The sequence below is a fragment of the Anabas testudineus genome, chromosome 23 (genome assembly GCF_900324465.2).
Source record: "Anabas testudineus chromosome 23, fAnaTes1.2, whole genome shotgun sequence".
NCBI classification, from domain to species: Eukaryota; Metazoa; Chordata; class Actinopteri; order Anabantiformes; family Anabantidae; genus Anabas; species Anabas testudineus.
Window position 1 is genome coordinate 5,225,262 of NC_046631.1, and position 20,008 is coordinate 5,245,269.

The 20,008-nt window shown below is 41.2% G+C and overlaps 2 protein-coding genes across 2 annotated transcripts in view; one reads left to right on the forward strand and one right to left on the reverse strand.

Moving 5' to 3' along the window:
• Positions 1-7,905, forward strand: part of atxn10 (ataxin 10) — an 8,193-nt gene extending 288 nt beyond the window's left edge. Inside the window, exons 2-11 of the mRNA XM_026364422.1 lie at positions 422-613; positions 857-942; positions 1,019-1,115; positions 1,201-1,365; positions 1,486-1,566; positions 1,652-1,808; positions 1,909-2,026; positions 2,161-2,345; positions 4,338-4,401; positions 5,907-7,905. Coding sequence (XP_026220207.1) covers positions 422-613; positions 857-942; positions 1,019-1,115; positions 1,201-1,365; positions 1,486-1,566; positions 1,652-1,808; positions 1,909-2,026; positions 2,161-2,345; positions 4,338-4,401; positions 5,907-6,091 — 1,330 coding nt within the window. The 3' untranslated portion in view covers positions 6,092-7,905. The remainder of the gene's footprint in view (positions 1-421; positions 614-856; positions 943-1,018; positions 1,116-1,200; positions 1,366-1,485; positions 1,567-1,651; positions 1,809-1,908; positions 2,027-2,160; positions 2,346-4,337; positions 4,402-5,906) is intronic.
• A 78-nt stretch (positions 7,906-7,983) lies between these two features.
• wnt7ba (wingless-type MMTV integration site family, member 7Ba) lies at positions 7,984-15,813 on the reverse strand. Its single transcript, XM_026361235.1, has 4 exons — positions 15,694-15,813; positions 14,223-14,449; positions 11,224-11,495; positions 7,984-10,366 (listed from the first exon to the last, which is right to left on the reverse strand). The coding sequence occupies exons 1-4, from the start codon at positions 15,774-15,776 to the stop codon at positions 9,887-9,889; spliced, it is 1,062 nt and encodes a 353-aa protein (XP_026217020.1). The 5' UTR covers positions 15,777-15,813; the 3' UTR covers positions 7,984-9,886.
• Between the last annotated feature and the right edge of the window lie 4,195 nt (positions 15,814-20,008).

Consider the following 20,008-nt stretch of genomic DNA (forward strand, 5'->3'; position numbering starts at 1 on the left):
CCTAAAATATTTACTTTACTGGCTTATTTATGGTTGTCGTCGATTTTTAGACGCCATTTCACAATAAATAACCTGTTTTTGGTGGTGTTTTCACAAATCATAATGTGTTAACACAGCTGCACAGAAACAGTTTCCAAACTACGCTGAATGTTATTTAAATATTATTAACCACAGCGTACAGGAACTTCACGTCTGCTTCCTTTCCTATTTTCTGTTGTGCAAACGTAAATTTCAAGATAAACTTTCCAAATGAGTATAATAATGATAAGTTAATTGTCCCTGCAGTTAGTTGATTTCAAAGGTGCAGTCAATAGTCCTATTATCTACACTGTTGTATGTCAAAATGCCAAGTAATAATTCTAGGGCACCAAATTCAAATTGATGTCTGTCCCTTCTTAATTGGGCACCTTTCTGTTTTCAGGGATACTGTTGAGGAGGAGGCTTTCTCTAGTCTCTTCAAGGTCTTGTCCAGGCTCTGTGATGAGCTTCAGTCTGCTACCGGAGACGATGGGGACCTGCAGTCCTCTGCCTTACAACTCCAGCTGACTGCTGAGTGTTTCAGAGCTCAGAGAAATGCCTGCGTCCAAAGCACGCGCAACCAGTGTCTGCTTAGGTACTTCCTGATACAGTCCAGCCCTCAGAAGATAGTGGGAAATAATAAGAAAATACAAACATGATCTGTTCAGTTCAATTAGTCTCAATAAGAATTCATTGTTGTATGTTGCAAAATTCATTACAATGCTATTGTATTAGATTGCAATATGTGTGTTTATATTATTTTCTTCACCTGCCTTTAACTTATTTGATGAAAAAAATATGCTACACATACAGTAAGCTGAATTTCTTTTTTGCCTAGGGAGCTTGGTTTCATTGATGTATCCCTTAAACTTCTGAGCTTCCTGCAAGCCAGAAATTCAGAGAGTAGAGATGGAATATTTGAACGTAAGTCCAAAGGTTGGTTATTGATTCCTAATCGATTCAGTTGACCTTTTCATTTAAATGATATCCTGATTTCCAGCTCTACGTTGTGGGATCCAGTTTCTTGGTAACTTAGCTGTGGGAAACCAAATGTGTAAAGATGACATTTGGCGAATGAGCTTCCCAGATCTTCTCCTGTAAGTTTTGGATTTCACTTGTGTATTTCAATTTAAATAGACTTTTTTGTCACTACATTAAGTCATCCGGTTCATGTGCGAACAGGCAGCTGCTCCGTGTTGACGATGAAAAGGTGGTGAACTACAGCTCTATGGTACTCCACACGTGCCTAGATGAAACCAAGGTAGAAGAACTGTCTGAGCCCCAGAACATCCAGCTTGCACTCAGGGTGATGGACCTGTGCAGGAATCAACCTGATTTGGACTGGACGTAAGTATGTGTTGGTTTGAATATTGCAATTGTTAGTGTGTTTGTATGTGTAAAGATTTTACAGCTGTGTGTATGATTGGTTTGTAAAGCTGTTTTTATTTGTATTTATGTTGTTTACAGGGTTCTTATTGCTACCCAGCATTTCCTAAATTCTTCAACTCTGGTGGAGAAAATGTACTCAGGGATGTCTCACCATGAAAGGTACTTTTTTTTGTAGTCGTTGATCTTAATACCTTAATAGATACTATACATGTGTAGTCTAGATGCTTGTTTGTGTGGTTTTCAGAGTCACTTTGTTAGAGCTGCTCTTTGCACAGCTCAGAGAGGAGGACTCAGAGCAGTGCAGTATCCCACCCAGTGTGGCTCAGTTCCTGGCCTCCTCCTTCCAGAAATGTTGTGGAGCTGTGCTGACGCTTGCCACCGGTTCTGCTTCAAGTGATGAGGTAAAGACAGATAAACTAAATCTATGGGATAAACTCCCACTGATGTTTCCCTACTGCATCTCACATATGCCTGCCTCCTGTTGGGTGCAATCCCCTGCAGGTCCTGCAGGAGGCACTGACAGTGATCAGTCTGCTGGATGTGCTGTGTGAGATGACCTCAGACCACAAGCAGTTTATGTTTCTACAGGAGCATCCTGACCTTCTGGTGACCACTGTTGGTAAATGAAAACACACGCACACAACCTCAGTGACAGGAGTGTGTGCATCACATGTAGGCACTTAAACACTGTTTCTTTATTTTTTCTACGTCTCACAGCTTTGTGTGCTTTCCTGTTTTACATTTTCTTTACAGAGCTTTTGGAGCAGGTGCATGCCATAGGGAAGGCCAGTAAGAATATTTTTAGTTCTGCACAGAACTTCTCCTCCTTCAGTGGAGATGAAGACTCTTCCTCCCATTCTCCTGTCATCAGCTTCAAGGCCCATCTCATCAGGCTGATAGGAAACCTCTGTCACAGCAATACCAACAACCAGAACAAGGTTTGTAATAAATGAAGAGAAGGGTGGACAAAGGGAAAGAATAAATTATTAGGCATGTCATCGTAAACCCTAAAATATAACAACAACCTACCTTGTACCTTGATTTGTTCAGATATGTTGATGGTAGGTTGCCTGTGCAGTAACAGGAAAACAGATGGTATGTTTTTTTACTTAATTGCTTGATTCTGTGGTCGACAAGGCTTTTGTGAAGCTAGCAACCCGTTGCTGTTTTACATGTTGCTATGTTTTCAGTTACCAGTTTACCCCTGCGACCGTTACTATGTATCACAGCCAAGAAAATATAGTTTAAAAAATACAGTGAGGAAACTATTGGTTGATTGACAGACAAATGTCAAATGTTATTGTTATCTGTCTATTGTTATATATGTCTTTCAGTTTTGCTCTGTTTTTCAGACAGAATAACTTAATTTAAGATGTCATCTTGGGTTTGGGAACGTGTGATTGCTTAATCCTAAAATCATTTTTAGTTATAACCAACCTTAATATAGTTTTTTTAGGAATTTAGACGTTGAAAAAGAACATGCCATTTAGAGAAGGGAAATGTGTGGATGGTTGTTCCTTTTTTGTCCCTTTTAAAATCCACTGGGAATCCTCTCATAGGATCTGGGGCCTTTTAAGATTGAATGAGGTCAACAGAAGAGAGGTCTGGGAGGCCCTTCTGGTCCTGCTTTGACAGACCTGTCTTAACACTAAATTAGCATTGTTAGAGTGCAGGTTCCAGTATGGGCTGCTGTATGAAACCGTATAATGTCTTGAGGATTGAGGACAACTGAGGAGTGCAAGTGAGGGTGATGTCTAATGGGGCATGAGGCCGTGTGTTCCTATGATTGCAAGCTTATGAGTTCTTTCAACACAACAGCTTGGTTTTGCACAGAAATGCAAAGCATTTGGTCCCTCCTTTGCTCCTGTGATTTTTATCAGACTGTCTCCATCACCATCTGTCAGCATCACACTATTAACATAAAGCACAGATGGATAATAAAGTGGATGGGGAGGGGTTGGCCTCTGTCGGTGCACCATTATAGACTCAGTCCTACTTAATAGAAACAGATTGGTGGAATTCTTGTGGGATGGCCACCCTCAGTTGGCCCCTCTGTAATATTTATGGATGCTGATCTGTGGTCTGTCAGTGGTCAGAAATCACCCGATATCTGTTTTCACTGAGATCTCTTCCAGTAAACCAAATGTCGTTCTGTTCACCTTTGGGAGAGATTGTAATTTAAGATGTGCATGCTAAGCACTGAACTGCATGGCTCAGGCTGAAGTCAGGGTCCAGTTGCTTGTTATTCATCTGTTTATGGGTTTGGACATAATGTCAGCAACTTCAGACAATCATTCTGAAAGTGGAAAATGCAGACCTGGGTGCTTGTGCTAGTCAGCGACTTTGTTTCTTTGACAGTAAATGACATTTCCATTTTCTGAAGCTCAGCACTTTGTCTTGTTCCGGAGCCCATACCAGTATGTTCGGAGGGTAACCACAATGGCAGCAGGAGAGCAACGGCAAGCAAAGACAATAATTTAGCCTATAGAATCAGACACATGATACAGAGCAGATCACCCTGTTGTGACAGTTGTAGAGTAACCCACAACCACAGTGTTGTGTTTGCATGAATGTGAGGCTCTGCTAAGGATGGGAGCCACTTAGGTTAAAACATTTCCTTTGCTTTCTAATGAACTTGGCTTGACTGCACTGTTCCACCAAGTGCTGCAAACCATCAACTATACACATGTATAGTTTGTACAAGATTTAAATAGCATTGATCTTGATTTCACTGAGAAAGAGGAGTTTGTGCTTATTGTCTAACAAACAAACAGTAATGATGATGATGATAATAATAATAATAATAATAGGTTTTAAAGAGCTGAGAAAAGTGTTTTTCCTGGAATCAACTTGTCTTAACTGTAATACTGTCAGAAATGTAAATAGGATCAGTTTAAACCAGTAAATTCTTTGCATCTTGTTCTCCTCAGGTGAGAGAACTAGAAGGCATCCCCCTCATCCTGGACAACTGCAACATAGACAGCAACAATCCATGTATCCTTTGTTAACAGAAGTCATCATTTCGAAATGCACATCAGTGTTTGCGTATGGAATACTATATTTTAAGTTTATTGAAGTCATTGTTCACAGCTGTACCCAGAAAATTCTATGTATTTCATTGTGACTCTTTAGATTAGATCTAGATTTTAATTTGGCATTTTTGCACAGGAGTTGTGCAACAAAAAACAAGTCCCACATCAGGGTTTGATGCAGGCTGGCCAGTCATACGTGCTAGGATTTAAACATAATCTTTTTTTCATCACCTTTCAAAAAAATTATCGATGTTGTTGGTGACAGTGTGAACTAATCGTATTCAGTGGAAAAGTCATTCAGGCTTGTTGCACTTGGTATTTTGAGAATCATGTAAGTGAAGTTTGCCCAATACACTATTATGGCTGAGTTGTAGCCAAGGTAGTTCTGCTATAGTAAGTAGCACTGAGTTAGCACTTTGCTGGGTACATCTGAATAATCAAATGCAACCCAATCCAATAACCTCACAATAAATCCTATTTTTGTGAAGGTTGTCGTATTATGTTCAGTTTTTCTTGACACTGTGTCAAGAGATTAATTCATTTCTATGGTGATGATGTAGACCACAGTGGTACTTTAGTATTAGATTTCATGTTGATATAGGTGTCTAATATTTTGTCAGCCTCTACATCCATCTTTATATACATACCATTTATTGTCAGCCTCTCATATACTGTATGCATATAAATCTCTCAGTATAATGCATTTACATACTTGAGCACCACTGTAGCTTCAGTAATAATTTGAGACATTGTCAAACACAAGCAGAACAATGTAAACTTCACAAAGACATGATTTATTGAAGGCCTGTTGTATTAGTTTATCTTGGATTGTGCTGGTCTACGTAATACAGTGATAACTCTGTATGTTAAGCGGGGGGTCTGCTCCCACTGCACCTTGGAACAATGATGTGGACCAGCAGACCTTGAACTTGACTGAGTTTAGCTGTTAGTAGCTGCTAGGCATTCTACTACAAGTTTGTACTGTAGGAGGATCCCTCAACTGGGTCAGTAGTTAGAGCCAGGCCTAGTCTCCTTTCCTGCCTCCCACACGAACTCACTCTCTGCCCACTGTCTTTTTCTTGTAGGTGTCAGCATTTGTTTCTGTAAAAAAAAAAAAAAAAAAGATCTTTATGGATTTATGCAGGAAACTTGAGAGGGGTGAGTTGAATATGTTTTCTATCACCAAATATAATCCCTCTGCAAAACTCGTTTGTTTGTTGGGCTGGCTACGTACTTGGCAACCTGAAGCAAATACCAGACCCTCATGAGTCTGACATGCTGAGTTGCACTTAAATATTTGGACTGTGTTGCATATACCACTTTTAGCCCCTCTACCGTCCTGTCTTTATCTATACTTGTTAGTTTTTGTTCACATGTAAATTTCATGTCATGATTTTTTTTTCACTTGCACGTCCTACACGTACACATGAATCAATGATGTTGCTGTCCTTAACTGCATCCCTGTAGTCATCAGCCAGTGGGCCATCTTTGCCATCAGGAACCTTCTTGAACACAACACACAGAATCAGGAGCTTGTTGCTTCCTTGGAACGCCGTGGCACCGCCGACTACTCTGCTCTCAAGGAGTTGGGTTTCCTGGTGGAGGAGCGAGATGGAAGCTTGCTGCTGAAACCTGTGAGGAAAGACTCATAAAAAGTGCAGCCAGGAGAAAGGAGGTCTTTAACCCAGGTTTTCACGTGAAGCAATTGTGGAGAGGTGAATAAAGTAGATGTGCACATGTATTAGCTTGATACGTGTGGACATGTACTCTTATTGTGCTGCAAGCCTCGTTAATGTAACCTAACATGTAAGCTTTATCCATGGTCAAATGACCTGCCCTTTATCAAGCAGATGCATTTTGTATCTGTCTTGAATAAGTGACGGCTACACCGCTGATAGATTTAGCAGTAAATCGCTATTAAATTAGGTATTTCTGTCAGAAAAGTATGCATAACTTACTTTTCTGCTTTGGTAATGCTAGCGCTCATGCTCAGATGGGGCTTAAGTTATTATTTATACACCTAAGACCAAAGGGTTCCCCCTGGTATAAAAGCAGAGGTCAGGATGTCAGGAGCTCTTGTTTTGTCTTGACCTGAGTCTGGGAAATGAAGAGTTTGGGAGAGGCAAGCACATGCTGCTACCTTTTGGCAATGCTTGTGGTTTAATCTAAAGACAAAGAGCACCACCGTGTCTGGGCTTTTCACTTTTCACAGACACTGATGCTACCAGCAGGGGTTGAGGTTATTAATCCGAGGTCCATAGTGACTTCTCTAGTAACCATGGAACAGAGAATGAGCAAAACATGATGTAATCCACCCCTCACTGCCTTGTCTAATTAAATGGTGTCTTTGCCAGAGGGACAAAGGCTTTTCATTTCATTTAGGCACTCAGAATAACTGCTTATCTAAACAGGAGGCTGAATATCACAATCTAGACATCCTGAGTGAAAAATGTGATATAAAACTAATAACTGATGCTATGCATGTTTTGTAGTTTACAAACAACGCTTATTATTGCTTTTTCTTGTATTAAGCCTATTGCAGTAATTAGTTGTATACTCATCATAGACGAATTAACTTATTCATCTTATACTCATCTTATTTTTCATCTTCTCATTCCTAATCCTGTTTCTATCCTAGATTAAGAAGCATGAGGGCTTATGGCACGCATCATAATCTGTTCTTAACTATAAATTCAACAATACACCACTTTGCTTGCTTAGCTATATTCATTTCTTTAGATTGTATAGATTTGTGTAAGGTTTCAGTAAATCCTCTACTTCCTACTTAGCTACACTGTATGTTCGTGGATTTGTATGGTATGTTTGCGTCTTCTGTTTGTCAGTTGCAGCGACTGTGGTGCAGCAGACGATGGATGAGAGCATCCAGTGAGTGAGTTAATCAGACCAGAAGCATTAGTTTGCAGAATGACATCCCTCTGTGCTCCTCCTGTTGCTAGATAAGCTGAGCGGTCCTGACACCTTAACAATGCAGCGCTTTACTGGCCTGCCCACACCCTGCTCCACCCTGTTTGCTCTGCATCTGATTTTTTAATGACAAAATGTATTGAAACAATTGTTCGGACTCTCCCCTCAATCCGCCGGCATAGTAAAGGGAGCTTATGTGGTTCCGGTCCCCAGGATTTCAGACAGCTAACAAAACAGCTGTTACTTGCGCTCGAATGGCTAAGCGCAATGCTTTTCAGCCGCACAGGAAAGAGGCTGTGCGAGTCAGCCGGGCTCAGTGAGGTGGCATGGCCGCAGCTGTTAGTTCAACTCCTATTATAGTACCACAAGTCAGTCAAGGCCAGAAGTTCTTGTTTCCGATGAGCATTTTAATATGTAGGCCTGTATCGTATATGTGCCTTCTGGTTTGTTATTTGCCTAAAAAAAATTCTTCGTCAGGGTTTAAAGTGCTTACTTCATGTTTGAATTAAAATGTTTCAATAATACCTAATAAAGAAATGTATGTGACAACTTTTTGTAATGGTTTCAGTAAAAGCCAGATGTGACATAAAACTCAAGAGGCATTAAAAGAATGCTCAATTTTATTGGTAAAATAGAAAAAATACAACGATGTAGACTATGTTTTAGCCACATAACAGATGAAAATGTGTTGGTTTAAATTAAAACTCTGCTTTTAGGAGATGATGAGTAGCACCTAGTTACTGAAAGCACTGTTAAGACAGCTGGAAGCAGAACTCTCATCTATCAGACACTTCACAATGAGTTGGTAGCTGAATCTTCCAATGCATCATTTACAGTACTAATACTGTACGCTACATGTATTTACTATGATGCTTTACAGTGGTTTACAAGAGATTAACTGCACTTTGCAGCACCTGGAGTCACTCAGCATTGATGAGCTGCTATGAATAATGAAGAATTGTGTTAAGATAGACTATCTGGCCTACTTCAATAAAACACATGGAGTATTTACAATTTGATCCAAGACATAAATTTCCAATAACTTATAGCTCTCAAATTTGAAAACGTTGACGTTATAAAACACTTGTAAATAGTGACTTTCTTTTCGTGTATAAATGACATAAAGTGCCACGTTCCTCATATAAAAATATACTCTTCAAAATTGTTTTGTAAGTTATATAAAGCCTAAATAAACATTTCTGAATACATTAACGGGTGCTGTCCAAAAATAGCTTTGAGGGCTTTGATCCTCTCGTACCCCCTTCTGTGTGGTTAGGGCACATGCCATCCACCCAGGCAGGCCTAAACCGCGCTGGAAGCCTTTTGTAAGCAGAGGCCACGATGTGGAATTCCACATCACTGCCGTTCATGGGAACGCTGGATGTATCTGAACCTGACTGCACCTCTATGGAATTCCGATGAGGCTTACACGCTTTTCTCAAAAGTCAAGAGTCCTCAGAAAACAAAACAATGAACACGGTTAGGATTGAAAGCACCGTTCAAACTGACAAGTTTGAAGATGCTTAAAATAGTATAAAGAGTGTTATCTGCCTCTTTGGTTCATGGCGTAACACAAAAGATCTGGGCCCCAGGGGAGAGTATGTCCATGAGACATACAGTGGCAAGAAAAAGTATGTGAACCTTTTGAAATTTCATGGTTTTCTGCATTAATTTGTCATAAAATGTGATCTGATCTTTATCTAAGTCAGGAGTATTAACAAGTATGATGTGCCACATCGTATGGTTCACATACTTTTTCTTGCCACTATATGTCGGCATAGCACTTAATAGCTCAACTCCTTAAATGACAGATGTTCCATGAAAAAAGGAAAGATCTTGATCTTTAGCGAAATAAGTCACTGACCAGTAATAATGGATAACAATGTAAAGAGCTTCGTTTTACTCCCAGCTTGAAATGTATCAGTAGCAAATGAAGATCATAAGAGAGGAATATTAGCAACTGAATTTGCTCTCTATATCCTAAGACTTTAAGTTTGAAAAGTATTTCTACATAAATAATTTTGTTTTATTTTCAGTGTTCAAACAGAATACAGTGTGACCATACAGTTAAAAGTATTACACTGACACTTTTCAGTCTTCATCAGGAGCCAGTCGTCTTTTCACGGCATGTCTAAATGAAGCACTATGCTCTGGTAGCATTCTCAGTTATGGTGTTAGAAAAGTCTTCTCGAGAGCCAGCCGTCAGTCCCTGTTGCTTTTGCTCTTGGGCGCCACATCTGTAACTTACATTTTTGCAAGGTGTGGTCTCAAAATATTGCTCGGCTTGAAGCAAAAAGAGAACATCAAATCCGTTTATCTGTGTGCTCAGTCACATGTCACAGTTTTGTATCAGTATGGAAGCAGATGTGTTTCCGAAATGTCTTCAGGCGTCTCATTTCACGTCCCTCTCCTTTTCTGTCAAACTGTGCAAAATTTTGAATAAATATTTCCAAGTCTCTTAAAATCCACTTAGTCATATCTTCCTACCTTTGACCATCCTTCCATTCATCGTTCTCTGCTTCCTACTTGCAGGTAAAAACTTCCGATTTCTCACTGCAGGTGTTGCATTTGACAAAACAGCACCAGTGGAATTTACAGTTGCACTGCCAGACGCGCGTGTAGTGGTGCGTGTTATAACCCCGGCCGCAGCACATCACGTTACAGCTGTCTGTGTGGGTCGAGGTGCCATTACACATTCTGCCTCTTGTCCCTGTGCTTCCCGTAGCTGTGTCCTCCTCGCAGTAGTTAGGGGAGCGCTCTAGGTAGACCAGGTCAGTGTCTGTAGGCTTTTGGTAGCCCTGAGCCTCTTTAAGACGTAGGAAGGAGGGTTGGCGGAGCCGAGAGGCCCGGACCGGCTCCACTTGAACCGCTTTACTGTACCGCTCCTTTAGCAGGTAACCAATCTCTCTGAATTTTGGCAGGGTGATCCAGCATGTTTTAGTGGTGCAAGACCCAGAAACACCATGGCACTTGCACTCCAGCTTCATCTTCTCCTCTAGGATCTGATCGCATAGAGAGTAGAGATTAGGTATGTATGAATTCAAACAGAAAGACACAGTTACATTGGTCCAATTTGAAACGGTCAGCTTTCAGATTTGTCTCTTTTAGTATAGACACATAAGCTTGCAGCACAGCAGCCAGTGGGCCAACTTTGTGTCAAAAAACCTGTGGAAAATAACTCATACCCCAAAACTTTAGTCTCTAATTTACTTTACCTTTCTTCAGACCGCGTTATGTTGTGAGAGCCCGAGAAATCTGACCAGAGCTGTTGTGCAACCATACATACAGAACACATTACATTGTGGTTTAAGCCAGATTTACATCATAATGCCATATAAATGTTTTCAGATGACAAAATTGACAGGTGACTCTTTGCCCCTGTGATCAAGCTTGAAGTGAAAAAAGCACATGCGATATCACTAGTGAAGCTTTTACTGTAATTAAGATGTTGTAACACATTTGTCAGGAGCACTTCTCAAATCAGCTGCTCTTTCATCACATTTTTGGGAAGTTTGCTCTTGACTGTGCTCGTTTCAGAAGTGTGGTGCTGCCACTGAGAAAAGAAGAGTTAGGGATTATAATAATATCCTCTAGTCTCACTTGGTAATTTACTGTATTACAGGTCAAGCTTTTATTCAGTGAATGGACCGTAGAGCTATGGCACAGTTCCATTTGGCAGCTGTATCTGCCAATTCTTGCATTTCTGTCATATACACACACTTCCACCGAAGGACTCTGGAGTGCAGCTTTGTTTAATATATACTCACTTTGTGTTTGCATCATTTCTAGGGTAATCAAAAAGTGATTTGAAGTAATGTACAATAGTGTAATTGGTCAGATTGATTGTACTTATTAGTACCTTTCGCCCTGCCTCGTTGTTGTGCAGGTTCATAAGCCGTCTGGCATTTTTCTTGATCTCCCGGGCGTCCACAAAGCGTCGGGAGAACTCAACGCCGTACTTAACATCAGCTGAACAGCCGCCCCACTTCCAGCCCTCCTCCTGGTCATGGTAGCCTTGTTTCTCGCGGTCACAGCCACACTGGCTCAGGTTGCCTTGGCTACAGGCTGCAGTCACCGCATGGGCGACTCCAGCTGCAGTGATGGCATATGTGAATGCTGCCTCCCTGCTGCCTAAAGAGAATAGAGAGGAATCTCAATAAATTTGACTTGGAGGGGAAAGTGCTCTCATTATTTTGTCCGAACAGCCTTTTTGTGTTGACTCAGAAGGGGAACTGAAGAACTCTAGCTGTGTTGCAACTATCCAGGTCTACAATCATTCTCGAGGAACATTGACTTGGGGTCCCTGCTCACAGCAAAGAACCCCAAGCTAATCTTTTCACTGTAGTGGTGAAAGCTGCGCCCCATTGCATCTCACCTGTAAGTCACTCTGAATAAAAACGACTAAATGTGAAGGTGGTGTGTCCAAATTAATGCTTAATAATTGTACTGCAATACTGGACAACTCCTTTAATAAACTAGTCACTGGTTTGGAGTGCAACTCTGAACTGGACAATTGCTTTGTGGAGGATATTGGTAATGAAGGGATGTGACAGTCCATTAAACTGTAACAAAGTCTTTTTTTTCTTAGAGTAGTTTTTCAAAATAGCTAACGTAGTGCTTTCACTTAAGTAGTTTTCAACAGAACTAATCTTGCTTCCAAGTCTCAGCGCTGCAATTAGGAGCTTGCAGTACTATTTCCAATATTGCTCTGTTCTTCAGATTAAAGGGCTAAATATCAACTGTTGACTTTGACTATCGTCAGTATAAAGACCATTATTCAGAGCTTGTGTTTAACCGCAACAATTCCATAATTGTTCTCTTTTTGTCTGGCATCAGTAGTCAGTGCCTGATAGAACAATAATCAGTACAGTGAAGAAAACACAAGTGACATCTACTGGCTGACTAGAGAAGCTTTTTTTCTGGATCAGCACTGACTGAGTTGCTGCGTCTTAATGTTTTTCATCAATGGAATTTCTCACACAGCTTAAGTGTCATTCTTTGTCTGTCTTAGGCGGTCCATAGCAAATGATACTGCTGTGTTGCATGTTGAAATACTCTGCGGCCAGGCTTCTTGACTAAGATGTGCATATATCCAAGCTTTTGTATGTCACCATTTGAACTTGAGAATAAACACATTTATATTTATGGCGTGGACGACGAAATGAATTTATTGGCACTACAATTGGTAATAAGATATTTTCCCTCTCCAATCAGGGTAATGCTGGGCCTTGGTTCTTCTCAACAGCCCAGAGTATTAATGCATGGCGTCTCTGGTAGAGGCGATTCTAATGGCTCCTTTCCATCCTGACAAACTGGTTTGCAGAAACCATCGGGCCTGCGGTTCCCCTGGTCCATAACTCATAACAAACTGAAGTCTTCTCTCATCAGGCTAAATCCGCGACCCATTCAGATATATTGTATGGTGAGCATTTCTCAAGGCATCAAGCGCATGCAATAGCCAAACAGCCATCTCCTCACACTGTGATTTGTTTTGATTGTACAGCAGGGCATGCAAGGTTCCATTGTTGCCATCCAGCTGCTGGAGCTGATTTCAATTAGTGGTTAGCATGGATCTCTCTGGTCTTTCTCAATGCCTAATGAGTTCACAGGCCCGCCAGGTCAATCAAATGATGGTACTGCAGTGACACGGCTGGCTTACGTTTCCATTTTTAAAAAACAAGATGGGCAAAGTGACCAATCGTACTCCAAGTCCACGAGAATTCCTGGAAGTTTGACATGTTCTCCGCTGTTGGTTTTAAACCTCTAACTAGTATTTATACAGATCTAATTAGGCTTAGTCCTATTGAAAGTTCTTATTTGGTAACTGTCTTCATAAAGAGGACTTGAGGAACAAATCTGGGTCCAAAGTGTCTCTCTGAGCTCGTTTACACACCACAAGAGTAAAGAGACATTTCCTCTGACAAAAGAAATAAAGGGATCCAGACGTCTGTCTGCCTGTATCCCTTGTAGAAGAAAGTGATTGCTCCCAGAGCTGCTAGATTAAACATGGATCCAAACCCACAGCAAGACCGCAACAAAACATTTCAGACTGAAATACAATTTATATAAGGGGTTCACATTTGGTGCAAACAGACTTCTGTGAGAAATAAAAGAGGGAAGAATGTTGACTAAATCCAGGGAGATGTGTTAGTTTCTGTGTTTACAGATCGCCAGTAAATGGTTTCAGAAGATGGCACACCCAGATAGGCTTTAGACCATGCTTCACGAGGAGGAAGTCCTCACACTCCGCTTCTGACTGCTTTGCTGTGACAGTGTGTGTTGCAAGCACAGTGATGTCACACCCACCAGCTTCACACTGAATCTCCTTCGGGGACACTAACAAAGCGATTCGAGTTGGAGTTTTTCATGTTAATGTCTCGAAGCAGAGAAGCTGTTTGGTCATTGTGGTTGACGCGTGTAGGGGTTCTGAACACAAATGCCTTCATCTCGAAGTCTTTGTCATGACAGTTAGTCAATCTATCGAGTTTTCTCAGGCTACTGACAAAATGTATACAAAGTGTAAAGACAACAGCGGCACGCTCAAAGGCACCTGAACCACTCATTTACACTTTTAACTCCAGATACTAAGATATCGGCTCAGTTTGCTCTGGAAGAGAACTCCTACTCGACTCTGACTGGTGCTTTCGTTTCTTATCTCTCCCGACTAGTTTTTTCGTCTAATGTTTAAATCTCTAATAAACCGCACATAAAACAATTAGAACGTTTTAAAATCCCTGCCCATGGAGCATTTTTCTTCCCCTCATTCACTCAGCATAACTTTCTGACTTCCTGCGTGTAATCAAACCATTGAAAAGTCCTTAAAGAGAACTTAAGAATCGGAGTTTCAAACAGACTGACCTACTCTCAGCTCTTGTCCAAAGACAGTCCTCTCTCCCAGAGCCGAGCAGTTCCACCGGCCGTAGCGGAACTGGTACTGACATTCATTAATGCCCAGCTGGGCGCCTTCGCCGATGATGATGATGGCGTCAGGGCGACTCTGACAGAGGGCTCTCTGACGGGGGGCCAATCCTGGTATCTTGTTGCAGATGATGTTCGCACCCAGAGCTACGACAGAGGACAGCGCCCTGTGGGCAGAGAGAGAGAGAGAGAGAGAGAGAGAGAGAGGAGATTAATGACAAATAAATGAGAACTGAACAGCTGCAGTTTTTATGAGATGATAGCATTAATTTTGGAAAAGTGAGAACAGATAGAAAACGGAAAAACTGAATCATCCCTGCCAACATACTCTACTCAACATATAGTTTGAACTCTCTGTGCCTTTGCTTATACATTACTTAGATAAGATTTTGTAAATGTTTTGTCTATTGGTCATAAACCAGATCAGATGATGAGGGATAGTCATCCTTACCTCACATCACATCATGTGTAACCTAATAGACCCTCATACAGACATAAAAGCAGACAATAGTTAATTATAGAAATGGGCCTATATCCACTTCATTTCTGTCATCTCTGCCTCCCTCTCTCTCTCTCTCTCTCTCTCTCTCTCTGTCTGTTACACAAAACATGAACCACCACAGCTATTTTAGGTTTCAGGACCTGCCCTTGTTATGAATGAGAGGCATGTATGGTGCAGCAATCATTCTCTTTGTGAGGGCCTGGGTCCTTTAATGCCATAAGAAAGAGCTCATTACATTGGCTTGCTCACATAAGGAGAGCATGAAGTAGCCCAGCATTAGGCTTTTCCATATGCTGCTTTCCTATTACGGCCTTTGTCTGATGAGGTGCTCCTATGACAAAGTGGTTCTGGTGTAATGTGTAAATCCACGAGAGCAGGTTATCTCATCAGCTGCACACATATTAGAGCATGTAAAACTCGTGTAGATTAAATCCTGGCTTCATTTACGCATGTTCTCATGCTCTCTTTATAGGTATTTGAATGAAAATCACATAACTGCTCCTATTGCGGGGAAAATCTGCAGCTCTGGGTCCTTGTTGGACTGTGATTTCACTGTGGTATACAATTTAATTAAATGAATTCATTCATTTCCCACCAGTGCTTCCTAAAGATCAGCTGACTGCTTATTAAACTTTTCCGTTTGCCACACCTGAACGAAATGTGAATGCACATGTAAACATGCATTTACACGTAAACATAGAAATGTAGATTGTGAAAACACGTTTTAAGTTACAATAAACACCTGTAACAACCACACTATGCTTTCAACGACCTAACTTGACGGTTCCATTTGCCTGTGCCTAATTGGTCATTTTGCGCGTAAGGATTAACCACCCGCAAGTGTCCTGTGACCCTCAAATGAAACTGACTGATGTTTAAATGGATCAAGTGCGTTCAGAATAAACCTACAGGTAGCTACCGCTGGTGAGGATGAGGAAGATCTGTGGGTAGTAGACGGACAGCAGCGCACTGCGAGACGAGATGATGAGCATGGTTGCGCATTGAACACGAGTTGTGCTGCACTCTCGCCGTTTGCAAAAATGAAGAAGAAAAGATGCGATGTGGCCAATTATATCCTTTTATCTGAAGTCCGAGGGTGAAACGCAGAAATATCAGATCTTGTTTCCGCTCCTGGGAGGAACTATCTTCAGCTAGTGCAGCCGTGGCGCGCTACGGCGGCTCCAAGCTCCGCGGTCCATGTGTTGGAGATGACAGGCTGCATCTCTCGGCCGAAGTGCGCTCTGCCACCTGGGCTGATAGAGCACTGGGTGGGGAAAAAAACGAGAAGGAGGGGGGGGGGGACAGTTGATGTCACAAGCGACTCACTTATGTCTCAAACAGTGAGACTACTGTGGCACTAAAATGATGAGAGACAGTGGACTCTCCCGGGATGAGTCTGCACCCCGCATTCCACCATATCCCCACCCCCAACACACCTCCTGCTCTGTCATCTCTCTCTCTCTCACTCACTCACTCACTCTCAGCAAGATGTTCATGAAGGATTTTGCATCTAGAATCACATTTATGCATAAAAAAAAAGTTGTTTTTAGAGGATGAACTCATGGATTTTTTATCCTGTGAGAGACAACTAATGCATTCAGGTTCAGGTATATTGTGCATTTTGTAAACACACTATTTTATAAGTAAACTGATTGATGACATATTTTAGGAAATTAAACTTTATGATGCTGTGTAAACCATGGGAATAAGGCATGGCACGGCCCTTTTCTTTACCTTTCTCATCACCGTACTGCTGGAGCTTCAGTTTCTTGCTCACTGGCTCTTCAGAAGGGCACATGCTTATTGAAATGCTTCACACAGTTGATCAGGTGTCACAGCCCTCACTGGAAATGGTGCTGTTGTATCACCAACCATACGCCCTCATGTGGTAGCATGAGGGAAAATGTCTTCATTTCCAAAACATCCCACTGAATATTGGTGCTGGATCTCAGGAAGTGCAGTATCTCTAAAGAGAGTTGAGATCTCCTCACTGTTTTACCTCTTGTCTATTGAAAAAGTAGGAAAAGTTGCTTTTTCTGCTTAAGTTATCATAGACTTTTTGTTATTTCCTCTTCTGAATATTCTTGTTAAACCCTTATAGTCTTGGACGTGCCCAAGCGTAATGAGAAAGGCCAACAGAGGTTGTGCAAAAGGAATTTTTTCCTGTTTATTCACTTTAAAAGTGTTTGCTGTGGAACTTTGAAGTCAGTTTAAAAAAAAAAAGATAAATGGGCGGGGATGGTCCTGTTCATTTCCAAGGCACCTTCAAAGGATGGGGCGTTTTATAGGCCTTCTTTACACAGTGAACCGAGGACAAAGTGCATATATTCTTTGCTTGTTGTTGACATTTTGGAGACTGAAAATTGAGACATTCCCAGCTTTACTTGAGCTGAACAAATATAGAGCTACTATTAATACATTTAGCTCCAAAGTGAGATATCAATACTCTAGAGGGAAAAAAAAAAACAAGTGAGACCTGCTCTTAGAAATTTATTGAGGTGGCATATTGGACGTGGACCTTTTCATTTAGATTCTCAGCGGCTGCCAAAAAAGCATTTTAAGACATAGCAGTGATTTGCAGTGTAAGAGAATAAAATACCTTTCATTCTTTGGCTATTAGAAGATTGGCCTGATCCTTATGCCCACTCAGACTGAGAAACAGCTTTGACTCTAAATTCCACCTTCCTGCCTGTTGATTCCTCGTTACACACAACGCTTTAACGTCCATAATAATGTCTCTGGTTTAGGGTCAACAGAGGCAGAACCCTTTGTGTATGTTTGCCTCGCACTCAGTATCTCTGTCTCTTTCTCTCTCTCTCTCTCTCCCCCCTTCCTTCTGTCCAAATAATCCTCCTAAACCACAATTTCCAAAGCCAAGATAGCACTTAGGCAGTGTGCACTCACTGTCCTGGCAGTCATGCAGTGATATCTGTTTCTTTTCATATTTTTTGAGCAGAAGAAGAGTTGAACAGAGAGACATGGGAGGCGTGGGGCTGTGCAGGAATTCTCTCTACACTGCCAAACGGGACATCAGATCAGTGATGACAGTGGCTCCAAAACTAACATCACTTTTGTTGTCAGAGTTTTTTGACAGCAAAGTTTTTCATCCCATCGCCCGTGTTGCGATGATGAGTGACATCGCTGGCAAGTGAGCGAGACAAACTGGAGCAGTGACACAGAGGGACTTTAAGCTGGAAACAGCCTTACAAAAGTCCACATTAATAGTAGTGTCTTGTGGCTCTGTGGGATTTCAGGCCTGTCTTGTCCTCAAGCCCAGACTCCTCAGTAGGGTCTTTGAGTGGTTTTCAAGGAAATCGGTATTGTTGATCATAATATTAAACATCTGATAATTCATCATACGTTACATTTTTCTGTACAGTTACAAGGTTCAGTTAAATAAGCCAGACATGAACATTTCATCCACACTGAAGAGTTGAAGAGTGCAGGAGTCACACTGAGCCTCATCCATTATCACGAGTTAGTGGTAGTGAGGAAAAGATAACATACCATAGTGTACTGTTTTCAGAACTGTGTTGAAGCCCACATGATGAAACTGTTCATACTTCACACCTGCTCATTCACAGCTGACTTGTAACTTCCAATCAGATTCACAAGTGCGGCCATTACGATTACATAGTATACTATGTAAGATAGCACCAACATGGGATAATCAATCCGTCCAGCTCTCCCTCCCCCTGCTTTGTTGTGCTCTGCCCAGCACAGAGTAGATTTTTTATGTCCCTTACAGGACAATTTAGTTGTCAGACAGTAGTGGGATAAAGCCCAACATAAAGATTAGAAATGAATAATAAATAAAAGAATACCCCATGCACTACTGCCGTCATCAGTATTACTAAGACCATCTGAGGAAAAACATGCACGAACACCCAAAGGCCGCCCCGCTGCTGACAGTCTCTCCATACGACGTGCAAAATTACACCGCGTTTAAAAAGGCGATAACTGACAATGGCAAGCCGACATAGCATGGTGCAGGTTCCAGCTGACTTTTAAAATAAGAGTTTGACACTTTCAACAGGGATTTGGCAACATTCAAACTTATTAGCTTCTTTGAGGAAAATAATGAATAGCTTATGTTTTCACAGATAAAATCATCCAAGATTGTGTCAGTAACGGCTAAAATGAAGTTAATGAAACCTATATTTGGTCCAAAACATATTCAGTTGTAAAGCGTAGGTCCAGTAATGTGATTAATATGTCCTTTTGTCATTCTTACACCTATTATGTATGAAACCTACAGCCTTAATGGGTGACATGTTCTTCATTATGATGAACATGCAGTATTACACCTGCCTCGTTTATCCATGTCTAAGCAGCCTTGCAGTGAAACTATATACTGGAAAACTGTATCTTTTATAGATCTGCCTAATTGCTTTTGCTCTTTTCATTCGCTGTACAGTATTAACAGTGAAAGAAATTAAGAACACCATTATCCTTAACCTTCAAGTACGACATCTGAGCTTTAATTACACGGCGTAAGACATGCGTGCCAGTCCTTGGCCATACAGTTCATACTGTGTGTGTCTGTGATCATCTGAGACAACCTGATGGGTTTCATTTGTTTAGGTCACATAAATGCACATGGGCAATTTTGGCACATAGCTCTGTGCAACAAGTGGCTTTCAATTTTGACCGCAACGTCAGGGGAATTGTTTAGACTTTAATACGTCAAGACAAACACATGGTGCTAATATGTGTAATGGGGCAAAATGCATGCTGGAATGCACCAGAAATCTGAGTGTGGTTGGTGAAATGAATATTGCCCCCTGCCCTGTGAAGGGAATATGGAGTGTCTCAGATAAAAAATAAAGCTACCCTGGGGGTTAACAGGCAATAGAGTATTTATGACACAACTAAAAGAAACTACTTTGTAATCACATCTAATTTACACTGTTCAGAGCATCCATGAAACCCTAAAAGATGACAGGGGGAAATTGTTTCCACGTTGAGGAACAACGGTTCCATTTTTGAACAGTTATTGTCTTTGAAACATCTTGAACCCTTTTAAGAACAGATGAAGGGAAGGCCATATTTCCAACAATGCCACGAGGCACATAAATGTCTTCAGAAATGATTCCTTTTTATGTAAAGAGGATTTATGTTTTGGGGGTATAAATACAGACTTTTAGATGTAAACATGTTGCAGATGTTCAGAAAATAGATAGGCAGCGTCATTGGTTTTGAAACAACCCGATGAGTGACTAAC

Coding starts and splice junctions, on each gene's coding strand:
- wnt7ba (XM_026361235.1), bottom strand. CDS start 15,776: ATGCTCATCATCTCGTCTCGCAGTGCGCTGCTGTCCGTCTACTACCCA. Junction 14,450..15,693: donor CTCACCAGCGGTAGCTACCT/GTAGGTTTATTC, acceptor CTCTGCCCACAG/GGCGCTGTCCTCTGTCGTAG. Junction 11,496..14,222: donor TGGACAAGAGCTGAGAGTAG/GTCAGTCTGTTT, acceptor TATTCTCTTTAG/GCAGCAGGGAGGCAGCATTC.